We start from the raw sequence: 14,695 nt of genomic DNA, 5'->3' as shown, positions 1-14,695 counted from the left end.
TTTTCGATTTATATAAGTTTTAAACTATCATTTTATACTAAAACAATGGAAAGTATAACATGACATTGGGTATGACATCATAGTTAATTATTAGTTAATTATCATTATCATTGTATAATTATGATGACACTAGATTTGAACTTTTTATAACCGCTTTGAACTGACATCAATCCACAACCATTATTGTAACTTGAATTGAAAGCATTGGAGGATGAACACAAATCATAGCTAAAACCACTTCCTAATAGAAAACATGAGTATCAATTGAACAGAAGTTATATCCCAAGTGACCTAGAGTTAATAAATAATAAGTCTAAACTCGTGAGTTATTTCTATTTGTTAATAAATCTAATTTGTTAAATTATAAGAAAGAATAAATTAAAGAAAAATAATAGATTTATTTAGTACTCCAGGTTGACATCTTTCGAATTTGAGTAGAGATTTATTAGGTTGGCAGCCTTCTTGGGCGGAAATGAGAGCCTCTCCACATGACACCTTCGAATTCTATTGTAGCAGATAATTAATATTGTAAGAATAGTATTTCTGTTCTACAAGGGATTCAATTGACAATTATCTCAGATTTTAAGCTCATGACAATCACAATCACAATGACAATGACAATTGACAACACAACAAATCCAACCATGCAAATCTTTTCTTTGAGTTTAAATCCTCCGGTTTCCTTTTCCTTTTGCTGGGTAATCTTTTGCACAGGCGACCATAAGGAATTTCTTCCATCACGTGGAGAAGTAGCTATTCAAAGGTTTGAGAGGAGGGCCAATAGAATGGAATGCGTGCACAATCCCTTCATCACCCCTAAAGAAATTTGAAGGATTGGCTATTCCTAGACCCTTGTGTTGAATCCTAGGTAGCTAATCAAAGTAGGCTTGGTGGCCTAGCTGTTCGAATCTCGACAGTAATATCTCTCTTAGATTCTCCGGAAGTATTGTAGGGTAAATTGATACTAAAATGGGATATGATTAAGTAACTGCTTACTGATACTTAGGAGGGAAGCCCTTCCTCGTGAGATCCTCCTATAATGTTGGGCGAGGTGCTTCTGCTCTCTTTGATTTAGCAAGCAACCGTCCTGCCTCACCTCTCTCTTTAATGCCTGAGCCCCGGCAGGAAATGATGTATTGAATACACAGAACTCCTTGACTCATGGACTAGTAAATACACCTAGGAATGCCAAGTTGGGGTAGATAGGACCAAAATGCAGTAGTCCTTACATGTCATGAGGCTCCATATAGAAATGTTCGCCTTACCTGTCATCTTATACTAAAACAAACCCAGAAAAAATTAGGTCAACCATGCAAATCGTTGATCAAATTCGCCTAGATTGGTGATCTGTGTTTTTTTTTATTGCACAGAGAACTAAGAGGGGCTTGTAAAATCGTCCAAAGCATCAAATTGCAGACTTATAACCAAAATAGCAACCAACCAACCAACATTCAGCCTTCTCATCTGAATGATATTGAAAATAAAGAAGGTTGCTTTGTTTTACATAAGCGGAACACTTGACAAACTGGCCTCACAATACACACACACAGATATATATATTACAGACAAAAAGGCATGCTTTCAACAAAATTCTCAGTTTCATCAACCTACATCATTACATACTCAATATCATTGGATTTTGTGAAGAAAAAGAAAACTATGAACTCAATCCACAAGCAAATCTCAACTGTTAGAAAACCAATAAGGGAAAGGTGGAATTCACAAGGCCCTGAGATTAGCAAATGCAGAGACATTATTTGTTTCTTTTTCCCCATAAGAATTACAATTGAGATTAGCAAATCCTCTTTTTTTTTTCTTTTCTGATCCCACCACCACGTGCAGAGGGTTAGCTCTCAGCTTAGCAAGTAGAGTACCAAAAAGGAATTGGCGGAAACAACTAGTTGACAATTTAATATAGAAACAGATGGGGAAAAAAAAAATAACTTTTTCCTGCCTTTACCATCATATTTGACTGTAAAACCCACGTTTTCCCGTCCCAATTAATCAGTCACCTTGTAAGCAATAAAGCTGACGGATGTTCCCTGAAGCTGCAGGAACAAAAAGACAACCAAAATAAGCCATTTAACTATCATGCAGCGCAGTAATAACAGGCAAAACATATTACAGGTTGAAAGAGAAGCCATGTTCATAACTACATAAGTGAGATTAATAAACGTCTGTTGTCCTAATAATCTAGCTAGTCTAGTCGCCTCCTTTATCTAATATCTTAAATGCAACCTCAGGAATTTGAGGCCCGTCCTCTCCCCACTCAAATCAACAACTTTTCTCCCTTTTACTTTTACTGCAGATGGTAGGATAGGCTCAATTGAACTCATACTGATAGTATTCTGTTAATTGGTACCGAAATTCTCTATTGATATGCCAAATGAAAACAAGATGGCAAGTAGATCGGAAGTAATGGAATCAAGAAGTTGGGAATAGTGGCAGAAGAATTCAATTTGATCCAAACAGAAAACATCTCTGAATTCCTAAGAGTAACCCAACTTAAGACGGGGAAACCAAGCATCTGGCAAATGCCATTAGCGCAAAAACAGGTTAATGGCCGAGGAATTGGCAAATGTGGGGATGCAACGACCAGTAAAGAAAGAAAGAGGTAGAAAGAGTGGAAGAAAGAGGTTGGTTCACAGGATAAGCTACCATTGTTCAATGGCAGCAACCCCCATGGATGGGATATGAAAAAGTTCAATACTTCGAGGCCAATTGAGCAAAATAATTAGAAACATTATCTCCAGTAGGTTTGTGCGTGATCAGGGAGGCTATGGCAAGATTTTTTTATGGGTCAAAAGGAGGTGACAACTGCAATCGTGGGAGAATTTCAAGCAGGCATTGATCGTTCAATTAAATCTAATCAAGAGGAAACTCTATTGAGTAATTTTTCTCGCTTCATCATGAGAGCAATGTGAGACAACATTCGGCTATAAAGAACATTGGCAGCTTCCTTACTAAAGGTTCTGGACTTTGTAGTCGAGAAACTTCTTTAATAGGATGAAGACGGAGACCAGAGTGGAATTAAGTATGTTCAAGCTTGTGAGCATGAATGCTACAATGGAAGTCTTCCAATTGGCTGAATATCAAAGCATAGTGTCAAAAACAAAATATTTTTCAAGTACTACAGGCTTAGGATGGGCAAATGCTTTTAGCCCAACCTCTTTTCCACATCAAACGAAACAGTTACCAACTAAAGAATGCACAGAACAAAGGACTAGAGTGATGCAACGGGGTGAAAAGTCAACAGTAGCTCTAAGTGTGAAACCTAGTTCAAAAGGGTGTTAGATGTTGAGTTACATCTTCAAAGGTAAAGGGCTATGTTTTTGATCTACAACGAGATTGCTGGTTCAAGAAGACTACAACGAACTATCAAAGCTAGAATAAGGAAATGAAGAGATTGCTGGTTCAAGAAGACTACAACGAGAAAGGGAGCAACATCATTGCAGTTAACATGTTAAAGGACCATCAAATGTTAACGTCTCAACTGTAAGGGTATTCTCCAGCTTCAAAGAACGAAATCCAGGGTGTCTAGATGGAGAAATCTTGGCCACTTAAATTATTGACAATTTCTTTATAGCATAGTTGATGAAAGATAAGGATGAGAACTAGAGATTTTGAATGGATTATGGATTAATCGTGAGGTTATTCAAGCCAGACAGACCTAGCTATGTTTTAAGCTTCTTCATTGTCATCTGCATCCAGTTCTGTGTAATTATTTATATTTAAGATTAACTCAAGTTGGAATTTTAAGCCCTGTTAATTTATGGATTACTTTGTAAGCTTTTCAATAAATCAATAAAAAAAAATGCTACTTCCTTGAAACGTTTGATCTCAATTCATATTTATTTTCTATGTTATTGATCATCTTATATCCATGAACCTTCATGCCAACTTGCGCAGAGATAAGTAGATCATTCTTATCAGTAAAAAATAGGGCTCTTAAATTAAAATAATAAAAATGGACTATTATCAATCACGACTTTGATGTATACATAGAGTACATGCAAAGAAAAGAAAAGATCATTACCATATAGCCAGTCTTTGAAGTATACATGAAGTGCAGATGATAATTCTCGTTTGCGGTTCTCTTCAAGTGGGGTTTCTCTCAATATTTGCAGCACTTCCCCCAAAGACTTTTTCTGAGGGTAAAAAAGATATAATAAGTCCATTATACGGAGTAATTGAAACCCACAAAATCTAAAATGAGGTCAAATAAAGACAAAATCTTAATGCAATTGTTTGACGAACATGCACATGCCAATGCTAGCTTAAATCTAATCAGGACAGTTTGATGGACATACATTCCTCTCAAGAGAGGCCAAATAAGCATCTGGCAATGGGAATGGATTGCAGTCCGTAGCTCCAGGAAATTCACCAGAAACCCAGTTTGGAATCTGCAACAGAAGATAGTGCACCATAAGAAAAAATGTAAAACGATCTTTTCCATCCATAGAGGGGCAGAAACTCACGTGACTCTTATAGGAAACTGCTGTTACAGACTCTATAAACTAGGCAAACGAATTCATCAATCAAAAGAGAGAGGGTATACCAAGACCGAGATGAGATATCCTCAACCAGCCAAAGGGATTATGAAAGGGACTCCCAATTGGTATAAATTTGCGTCTAGCCATAATTACAAAAGTCAACATGAAGAGAGCACTCAAAACAACAGAATGGAACAGTCTGACTTGATCTTGAAAATCTTAACGGCAAGAGTCACACCCTTGAAATTGAAACAACTTATTTCTTTCATACCGAAGTATCCATAAAAGAGCCACTAGACAACATAATTATATCACAATATTCTGATAAACAGAACTAAACAACTCTAACTAATGGTTGCACGAAACATTAAGGAAAAATACTGCGCAACATAACTTTTTCACCCTAAAAGAATAAAAGGCCTACCAAAAAATTAGTGAACTGGTCAGGATCCAGACATGTAGCAGTCTCAGTTTGTACATCAGAGACACCCGCAGGATGAGATAATGAATCATGAGGATCTAGAACTCCAAGGGCAAGTGGCTCGTCCCATCTGTTCAGAGCTGCCTCGATGCCAACTTCACTCATGTGGGATCCCAATTGAGAGTAAAATGTATTATATGGTGCTACCTGCGATGAGATATAAAATGTCCAGTTTCATGAAAATTTAAGGCAATTCAAATTTCTAATGAATATGATTAAATAATAACTCACCTGCAACTTGTGATTATCACCAACAATCAGCGGTCGTTGATTTACCCCCAAAAAGAACAAACACTCTCGACAATTTGCAATGCAAACTCTTTTTGCAACTGTAATTAAATGAACTCGCTCACAATGTTCGACTCTTACAGCCTGAAAAAGAAAAGAATACATTTAGCACAACTCTGATTACTTTTGTCATGGGATTTTTTTTTTTTTTTTTTTTTTTTTTTTTTTTNCTTTTGTCATGGGATTTTTTTTTTTTTTTTTTTTTTGTTCTTTTATTACCCGAGACAATTTCATTGATGATTGAAATTTACAAGAGGGATGCATAATCCACGGTGTTTACAAAAGACCTTCCCAATTTGCAATGAGAGAGGTATAACTACAGGAATTAAAAATATAAGCTTGATAAACAACATTGTCGAAAAGTTGTGTAGGTTTGCGTTTTTTCTGCAAATATTCTCTAATTTCTTTCTTTCCACAAATTGCAAAAGAAAGCCATGATGAGGTTTTTCCATAATAGGGCTTTTACGTTCTTGAAAGGGTGGGGTACGTTAAGGTCATATCCAAAAAATCCTTTACTTCCCTAGGAAATTTGAGATGCCATCTGAATATATTGAGAATCGTTGTCCAAAAATTTTGAGTGTATATGCATTGCATAAACAAGTGACTTTGTGATTCGTTTTCTTTCTTGCATAATGGACAACAATTTGGAGAGATAGTGATGCAAGACATTCTTTTTTTGAAGATTTTCACTTGTGCGGATGGCTTTATGTGCTATTTCTCAAAGGAAGAACTTCACCTTTATAGGTTGATGTCCTTCCCATAATGTCTTTGCTAGCGTGGGATTTATTGCTTCTACTTTTTCCCCCATGTCCATCATTAAGAATTTTGTAGAAAAGACCCTGTCAACGCTGGGGAGACAACTCAGCGAGTCTTCTTTGTTTGACAATACCACAGAGGCAAAGTCAAGGCTTAATTCGGCCCACTCCATTGCTTCATTATCCTTTAAATTCTTTCCAAGCTTCAGGTCCCAAAATTTGTTGACAACATTCCACGTTTCTTTAATTGTGGCCTTTTTGCTATGAGCCTGTACAAAAGTGGATATTTCAAGGCTAGCGTGGTGTTTTCAATCCATGGGTCGGTCCAAAATGATGTGCTTCCCCCACTTCCAAGGCCCTTTTGTAGAAGATGGAAGGGGTGATTTTTGTTTGATGTAGGTGTAACGGCCCATATCCACCGCTAACAGATATTGTCCTCTTTGGGCTTTCCCTTTCGGGCTTCCTCTCAAGTCTTTAAAATGCGTCTGCTAGGGGAAGATTTCCACACTCTTATAAATGGTGGTTTGATCTCCTCCCCAACCAATGTGGGACATCACAATCCACCCCCCTTTGGGGCCCAGCGTCCTCGCTGGCACTCTTTCCTTCCTCCAATCGATGTGGGACCGCCCCCAAATCCACCCCCCTTTGGGCCTAGCGTCCTAACTGGCACACCGCCTCGTGTCTACCCCCCTTCGGGGAACAACGAGAAGACTGACACATCGTCCAATGTTTGGCTCTGATACCATTTGTAACGATCTAGATCCACCGCTAGCAAATATTGTCCTCTTTGGGCTTTCCCTTTCGGGCTTCCCCTCAAGGCTTTAAAACGTGTTTGCTAGGGGAAGGTTTTTACACCTTATAAATGGTGGTTTGTTCTCCTCCCCAACCAACGTGGGACATTACAGTAGGAGTATATATAGTCTTTATAAGATTTCTTCATAAGGCCTTTTCTTCATGATGATATCTCCATATCCATTTGGCGAGGAGAGCTTTGTTCTTCTTCCTTATCAAGAGAAGACCGATGCCTCCCTTTTCTGTTGGGAGGTTTACAATATTCCAACGAACAAAGTGTGCACCATCTTTCCACAAGTAGTTTCTGAATAGTCTTTCTATATCCACGACCACTTTTTGTGGCATTTCAAATAGAGACATGTAGTAAGTAGGGAGGTTGGATAATGTTAGCTTGTATTAGGGCGAGGAGTCTTCTACCTTTTGAAGTATAACGTGTTGACCATGTTGACAACCTTCTTTCTATTTTCTCAATAATAATCTTCCTTTGTTCTGGAAAAAGATTTGTGGTTCCCTTTTAGAGGTAGTCCTAGGCATATATTCAGCCATTCTCCCTTTTTACAACCATATATGCTATCAAATTCTTCAATGATCTCTGTTTTTTGGAGATTGATATTTTGTCCAGAGAATCCTTCGAAGGTTTTTACCATGTCAATCATGTTTTTTTATGGAAGATGTATCAACCAAATCAGAAAAGAGGATTGTGTCATCTGCGAACTGAAGGTGGTTGATGCTCAAGCCTTCATTATCGATCTGAAAACCTTTTATCTGCTCTTCGTATTCTACTTTTGCCAGTAGGCAACTGAGGCAGTCCATTACCATGATGAAGAGAAAGGGGGATCGTGAGTCTCCTTGTCTCAGACCCCGTGTGGCATAAATCTTCCCTCTTGGTCTTCCATTGATAATGATGATGGAGAACTTTAAGATTTATGCAAGAGACCTTGGTCCCAACGATGGAAAAACTTTTGCCTAGATGATATTGAAATGCAACGTTGTGTTGAGAGACCTTGGCCCCACGTAGAGGCAAGGTCGAGTCGAATGGCCTAGTGTAGAGGCAAATTGGTTGGGTCTCAGATAATTGAACATGCACGCACAGGTGGCGTGTGGTTGATCAAGCTTGGGTTCCGCACAAGTTTTGTTCAGTGGGCGAGGACAAACCTCGCTTAAGGTCTGACAAAGCCACAAAGTCGAGCGAAAAATGAATATGGGTTTGGTTTCCCCTCAAGACTAGTCGTGAGTGTGTCAACATCACGACGCCGCTTGGTTGAAAAAGTACGATCGTGACACCACACACCAACAAGGGCCATGTAAGCTAAATAGCCCACCAAACTCATCCTAGCACTCTTTCCTCTCGCTTTGTCTGGGAGGCTCATAAACCCCAGACAACCACTCCTCTACCCTTGAAAGCTGATAAAAAAATTGACCCTAGAAAGGCCGCTTATATAACTTCCAAAGACTTGGCAATTGAGGCATCCCACATTAATATAATGACTCCAACAGCGGCATCCCACATTAATATAATGACTCCAACAGCGCACCTTAAGCCAACCAGCACACCGGCTCCACCTTTCTTCTACCCCGTAAACTCTTGACCAAACCCCTACAACAATTCCTCCATTTGGATTCAATAAGATTGATAATGTTTACATTGGGAGGTAAAAAGATGAAAAGTAGTCCAATCAAGTTCAATAGACATATAGGAATGATATATCCTTGTTTGAGGGGAGGGATTAATGGTGCATGTAACAGCCCAAGCCTACTGCTAGCAGACATTGTCCTCTTTGGGCTTTTCCTTTCGAATCTCCCCTCAAGGTTTTAACGCATCTTCAAGGGAGAAGTTTCCACACCTTTATAAGGAATATTTTGTTCCCCTCTCAACCAATGCGGGATCTCACAATCTACCCTTGATCTCTCCAAAAGTAGAGTTATATCACGTCTTTTTGTAGTTAATTTTGCACTCATACTCACCATTTTCTCATTAATTGCTCTATTTATTCTAATTGGTATACATGAAATAGTCAATTGGGTTTATCATGAAAAAAAAAATGAATTTGCATAAATCGAGCTTACATTTAATTGAGTTATGTGGTAAAATTTTAGACATTTATGCTAAACCATGATGCAGTAGTAAATCTGGAAACAAATGGGGGATGACATGGAAATTTTAATCCACATCAGCAGTCCAAGTGGGTCATTGACTACCCAATTAGGAACATCCTATGTGGACAATTTATTCCTTTTCGACCCTAAATGGATAGCCATACACAACATAAAAAGAAAGAGGAATAACTAAAAACGGGAGCAGATTTTCAGATTAGACAGCAGCAACCTCAGATGCTGTGAAATCAGAGAAGAAGAAGAAAACCCTAATCCAGTAGTTGTTGATAGCAGGAGGAAAGAAGACCAAGAAGGATTGATTGAGGCAAAGAGGTGGACGTGAGAGCTTAAAGGAAAGGAACTTCCATTGAAAAGCAATAACAAGCTTGATAACTCTATATTTCCTTACTCTCCATTTTTACTCTATCTATTTTATAGGATTGAGATGTGGGTTCCTCTGTTTACTTTAGTTTGTATGGAGAGCTAAGCTTTGTAGGGGAGGCAAGAGAGTTTATATAGTTTAAGTATGTTGACGGTATGATTTTATTAAAGAGTTGTTGCTAATGATTTACATGTGTGTTTAATTAGCTACTTTACATGCATAGTTGTTCTCTCATTCGGAAGAAGAGAAGGAGCAATGAAATCCTCTTTAATACTCTAGTTCCATTGTAAGGAGACTTGAAGGGAATAGAAGGGTTAGGAATAATTCTTCTCCTAGAGCCTTGTTAATAGAAATTAAAAACAATTATGGAAGTAATCACTATGCATGACCTTCGAAAGTGGGCTTGGGAATCTATTAGAAGAAACTAGAATTTTATCTATTCAATCTCTCTTAGCCGAATCTTTCTCATTATTGTTGATTTTCTCGATCTTTTTTTGTTTTTCGACAACAGTAGCACTCTGCGTCATTTAATTAGAAATCACCAACACCATTTGAATGTTACCCAAAAACTTCATTTCCAACGATAAAATTAACCAAAAAGATAGGTTCTCTGTGAAATCGATAATTTACTTATTACTTGCTATTTGTGATAGTGTATACTTGCACTTATTCTTGTGAATTTCAGATCATTTTATTATATACATCCACAAGCGATCAACCCTCCTTGGGGGCCAACGTCCTCGCTGGCACAAAGCCCGATGTTTGGCTTTGATACCATTTGTAACAGTTCAAGCCCACCACTAGCAGATATTTTCCTCTTTGGGTTTTCTCTTTCAAGCTTCCCCTAAAGGTTTTAAAATGTGTCTACTAGGAGAAGTTTCCGTACTCAACCAATGTGGGATTTCACAACCAATGTGGGATTTCACAGTGCAATAGTAGTCAGCACCAAGTACATCTCACAATGAGATCCATGGTTGTCCTCTGTTTGAGTTTGTCATTAGCTTTCATAAGATCAAACTCTCGTAGCCAGATGAGATTAAACAAATGATGACTATTCAAGGAGACATTTGGGTAGCACTTTATTTGAGGAGAGAACCGTTGGGAGTGCAAAAAAATTACACATTAACTAGAGAAGGGAAAGATCCATGGAATAAAAGCAGGACAACAATGTATAAGGCCCTTTCAGATGAACCAAAAACAAAGTCACAACTACTTATACACAGAATGGACAATATCCAACCAACCATTAAGGAGATGTCTGTGGGTTCCCATTTTCCTCAAAAATAGGTATGTGAAACTCAAGAAATAGCGATTAAATGCCGCAATCACATTACTCACCTAGCCCATAATCAAATTCAAACCAGTAAATATACTAGCCTAATGGAAACGACAATACAACTCTTCACCTAATATTATGCATACACAATCAACAAATAGAATCCATTAGCAAAATGCAATTATTACTAGTTATTACCTTTCCAACTGCTCCAAGAACGATAGTAGTATCAGAACATCCATATATTGTGGCATATCTCAAAGGTGCTAATATGTAAATGACAGATTCATGGCAGTTAAGCACCTGTAACCAGAAATAAAATATTAAAAAATAATGTTAGCACCTGTAATCACAAATAAAATATTTAAAAAATTCTCGATTTCACAAATCACTTAACAGATTAAAAAAAAAAAAGAAAAAAAAGCAGCAGCTTAAATCTCTTGGATCAAACTGAATTTTATACTCAAATAGGCATGGCCAAATCAAGTCACAATCATTCTCAGTCATCAGTAAAGGTAAAATAATTAAAGATGATTGGCATATTACTCCAAATCTACAAAACTAGAGACTTGACTACCTCATTTAGGAAAGCTACAATTGTCACAAGAACTCGGATTGAAATACCAAAGTTGCTCGATTTTATAAAGAAATAGATGAAAGAAAGAAGTACCTTACATATTGTTATAAACTTACAAATGAAATCACATCCAGAGACAACTCACGGGTAAAAGCAAAAATATTAACATTGCCAACTTCAAGATCTTTCATTCTACTTTGTCATACATCACCTCCATGAGGCTAAGGTCAAAAAGAAATTTGCCTAATTCCTTTGAATTTCATATGTACCTAGATTCCAATCAATTGGAATTTCGTCTGTCCCATATATGATGAAGAGATTTTAAAATCAGTTTATTTGTCAGAAGATATAAGTGGGAACAAGTACAATGCCTAGAACTAACAGCACTATGAAGTAATATGAAACCTTCACTAATAATATGGCCCATTTTAGCCTGATTCTGAGTCTATATGTCAAACAGATCATAATCCATACGCTCAAAGGTAAAAGAATAACAGATTTAGTGATCAAAACTTTCATTGAAAATAAAAATGATAACCTTACAATAAAGAAACTAAGTTTATTCTTCAATAGATTATTATTATTATACAGCAGCAATAAAACAATACAATGACAAACCTTCACAGAAGAACCTTTGAGATCAGATGCTTGCTTCACAAGAGAAGACTTCGAAATGCCCTCAATATAACTAGGACCCCTGTTAGTGTTAGTCCTATTCACTGAACTTGTGGATGCATCAGCCATAGCAACATCTGGGTCAGATGCACCAGATGGTCCATTTTCTTTAAGAGAAGCTCTCTCTGAAATATTATCTAAAGCAGATGCGATGTTTTGCAAAATCCAGTCCAACACTTGAGCTGCCGGCACCGGAACGGCAGGCATATCAGGATCAGAATTGGCAAAAAATGGAGTATGTTGGCTCAGTTGCATTCCATCAGATCCCTTATCACCAAATTGAACCAAAAATCCGAGGTGCTCAAATCTTTCAACGGATAAAACCTACAAGATTGCATGCAGTTAGCAAAGAATAAGATATTTTGAAACTTGTAAATGAAAGCAAAATGATAGGAACCAAAACAGAATCAAACTATATTGAAATAAGGATGAAAACTTACAAGATAAACCAAGTGTTTCAAGGTACGTGGACCTCCCTCTTGATATCACTCCCAAGCCCTAATTCACTCGCAAAAAAATTTTCAATGCCCTCCTTTACTCCCCCTATTGATAACAAATCCCCTAACAACTCTCTGCTTTGATTACTACTGTACTCTTATCCTAATAATACTCTATCCTATCACAAAAGTTCAAGACGGTGAACTATTTTCATGTAAAACCATCCATAATGAACAAGTATTATGAGAACAAATAAAAATTCACTTCAATGTTCTAAAACTTCAAGGATTTGTAGTGAGAAAATTCATACTAGCATATAAGAGAGACATCAGTACTTAACAAGCATGCAAATAACGAAATTGCAAGTACAAAGGAAGTGCATCAAAGTTTTAGCACGTTCAAATCAAAATTTACAACAAAACTGACAAAGAAGTAATTAAAAGAAGGCAAATGCAAAATAAGACAAGTCCATATTAGAAACGCTGACCAAATCATGGATAACTAGACTAGAAAATTACAAAAATATTTACACCGTATAACTTAGAAAAGGATAAGAAGTTAACATAGTTAAGCTTCATCACAGTTTCTCTTCTGCAATCAATGAAGGGAAAATTGTATAAAAAGATTGAAACCAATCTAAAACAACTAAACATGAAATAAACTGCCTGCGAAGGGTTACAATGAACCTATTATCAACCACCAGTATTTATTATTCCAATTTCTCCTCCGTCATCATAGTTGATTACTACTTTTAAAAAATAAAAAATGAAAAACATTAAGTAACAAACAGATTTTACGAAAGATAGTAGCCAAAAATTACTAACCAAAGATTCCTCGCCTTCCTCCTCCACACTCTCTGCCAAGAGAGAGAGAATGTTGGGCAAGTGCTTTTGTAAATATGATAATTGGTGAGCCTCTTCATCAGCCTGTGATGGCATAAGTCGACGGCTGTTGCTACGCACAAGCTGCAGTATAATGGAAGATATATGAGCTATTTTAGCAGTACGCTGATAATAAAGTGATTGGTATAAACATTTCTACCATACATAAATAAAGTGATAATTCTCAAAAATGTGCAGGTACAATGAACCTGAATGGTAAAGCATCTAAAAGTGAACAATCAACTTCCTCAGTTACTTGCACATCTAAACACCTGCTCGTATGCATGGAAAGAGAGAGGAAGCACTATTTCTACAATACAGAAGTACTACTGTCAACAAGAAAAACTCAGCAGAACCAAGACAAACAAATGATACTAACAGAGCCCTGTCCAGAAAAAGATTAATCACAAGAAAACATTAGTGTCATTATCAAAAAAGAAAAAGAAAACAAGCCTGTGGATCACGAAAACCGAAACAAGGTCTACATGATGGACCATCAATGTTTGAAAGCAGGTGATTTAATTTATAGTTCAGTAAACAAGTTAGTGAAATCTACTTCAGAAAAACAAAACAGACATTCTAAGCCAATAGAGAAAATGAAAGCAGTTTGTTAAGAAAACAATTCTGAACGGTCTACCAACAAATCACTATTAACAAGCACCAAACAGGTCATTCGTAAATGGAAAACTACATATTCTGAGTTTATAAAATTGAATCTATCAATCCACTAAACTGAAGCTATTAACTCCAACAACAGCACATTTTACTTCGGCATTATATAGAATTAATCGTCCTCGTTCACAAAAGCACAGGCAACACCAATGCAAAAACTACCAAAAACGCAACGAGCGAAAGATTGAACTCTCAACAAAAAAATAACCACCACCAATCAACATGAACAATCAGCAACCCCGAGTAAAAGACATCAAAACCTCTGACTAGCATAAATCGAGATAAAAAAAAAACCTGCAAGGGCGAAAGGGCAGACAAGTAGCCATCAAAAGCAGAAGTGGAAGGCCAGACATCGGCAACAGCAGCAGAATCCTTATGCGATCTCGGAAGCAGCCTCTTGTAAGACTGAATATACAAGAAGAGAAGCAGATCAAGGACATCGACGCCAACAGAATCGACCTCGTCAGGAGTAGCATTGACGAGAGGGTCGGAGTCGGAGTGGAGCACAGAAGCGAGGGTGTCGAGGACGAGGCGAGCATGGTCACTAGAGATCTGGAGGGATTCGGAAATGGCGGAGGAGTTGAGACGGTGAGAAGGGGAAGCCTGAAGAAGCTTTTGCTTGAGAGGGATTAGGGTTTGGATGGGGTCGGAGAAGACGAGCTTGGGAATGGGGAGGAGGCCATGCTCAAAGGGCTCGCGACGGGGACGGATCAAGATTGGATCTTTTACCGGCAATGAGGAAGATTGGTCAGTAGCTTCGGTCATGGCGATGGATAGAGAGAGAGAGAGAGAGAGAGAGAGAGAGAGTGAAGCGCAACAGAGCCTCGTGGAAATGGCAGATCCTTTCAGAGATCAATAAGGGAGGGAGAAGCGGTTGGGCTGGGATTGCCT

At 37.7% G+C, this 14,695-nt stretch overlaps 1 protein-coding gene across 1 annotated transcript; it reads right to left on the bottom strand.

Moving 5' to 3' along the window:
* Positions 1 to 1,576: 1,576 nt before the first annotated feature.
* On the bottom strand, positions 1,577 to 14,635 carry LOC111435537 (TBCC domain-containing protein 1-like). Its single transcript, XM_023072938.1, has 9 exons — positions 14,099 to 14,635; positions 13,076 to 13,216; positions 11,757 to 12,137; positions 10,760 to 10,864; positions 5,206 to 5,346; positions 4,918 to 5,121; positions 4,311 to 4,403; positions 4,037 to 4,148; positions 1,577 to 2,048 (listed from the first exon to the last, which is right to left on the bottom strand). Exons 1-9 carry the CDS (start codon positions 14,567 to 14,569, stop codon positions 2,005 to 2,007), a joined length of 1,692 nt encoding a protein of 563 aa, XP_022928706.1. The 5' UTR covers positions 14,570 to 14,635; the 3' UTR covers positions 1,577 to 2,004.
* Between the last annotated feature and the right edge of the window lie 60 nt (positions 14,636 to 14,695).

Source organism: Cucurbita moschata, unplaced genomic scaffold (genome assembly GCF_002738365.1).
Source record: "Cucurbita moschata cultivar Rifu unplaced genomic scaffold, Cmos_1.0 Cmo_Scf00049, whole genome shotgun sequence".
Lineage (NCBI taxonomy): Eukaryota > Viridiplantae > Streptophyta > Magnoliopsida > Cucurbitales > Cucurbitaceae > Cucurbita > Cucurbita moschata.
Note: the sequence above shows the minus strand (reverse complement) of the source record. Positions and strands in the feature narration are given on the sequence as shown.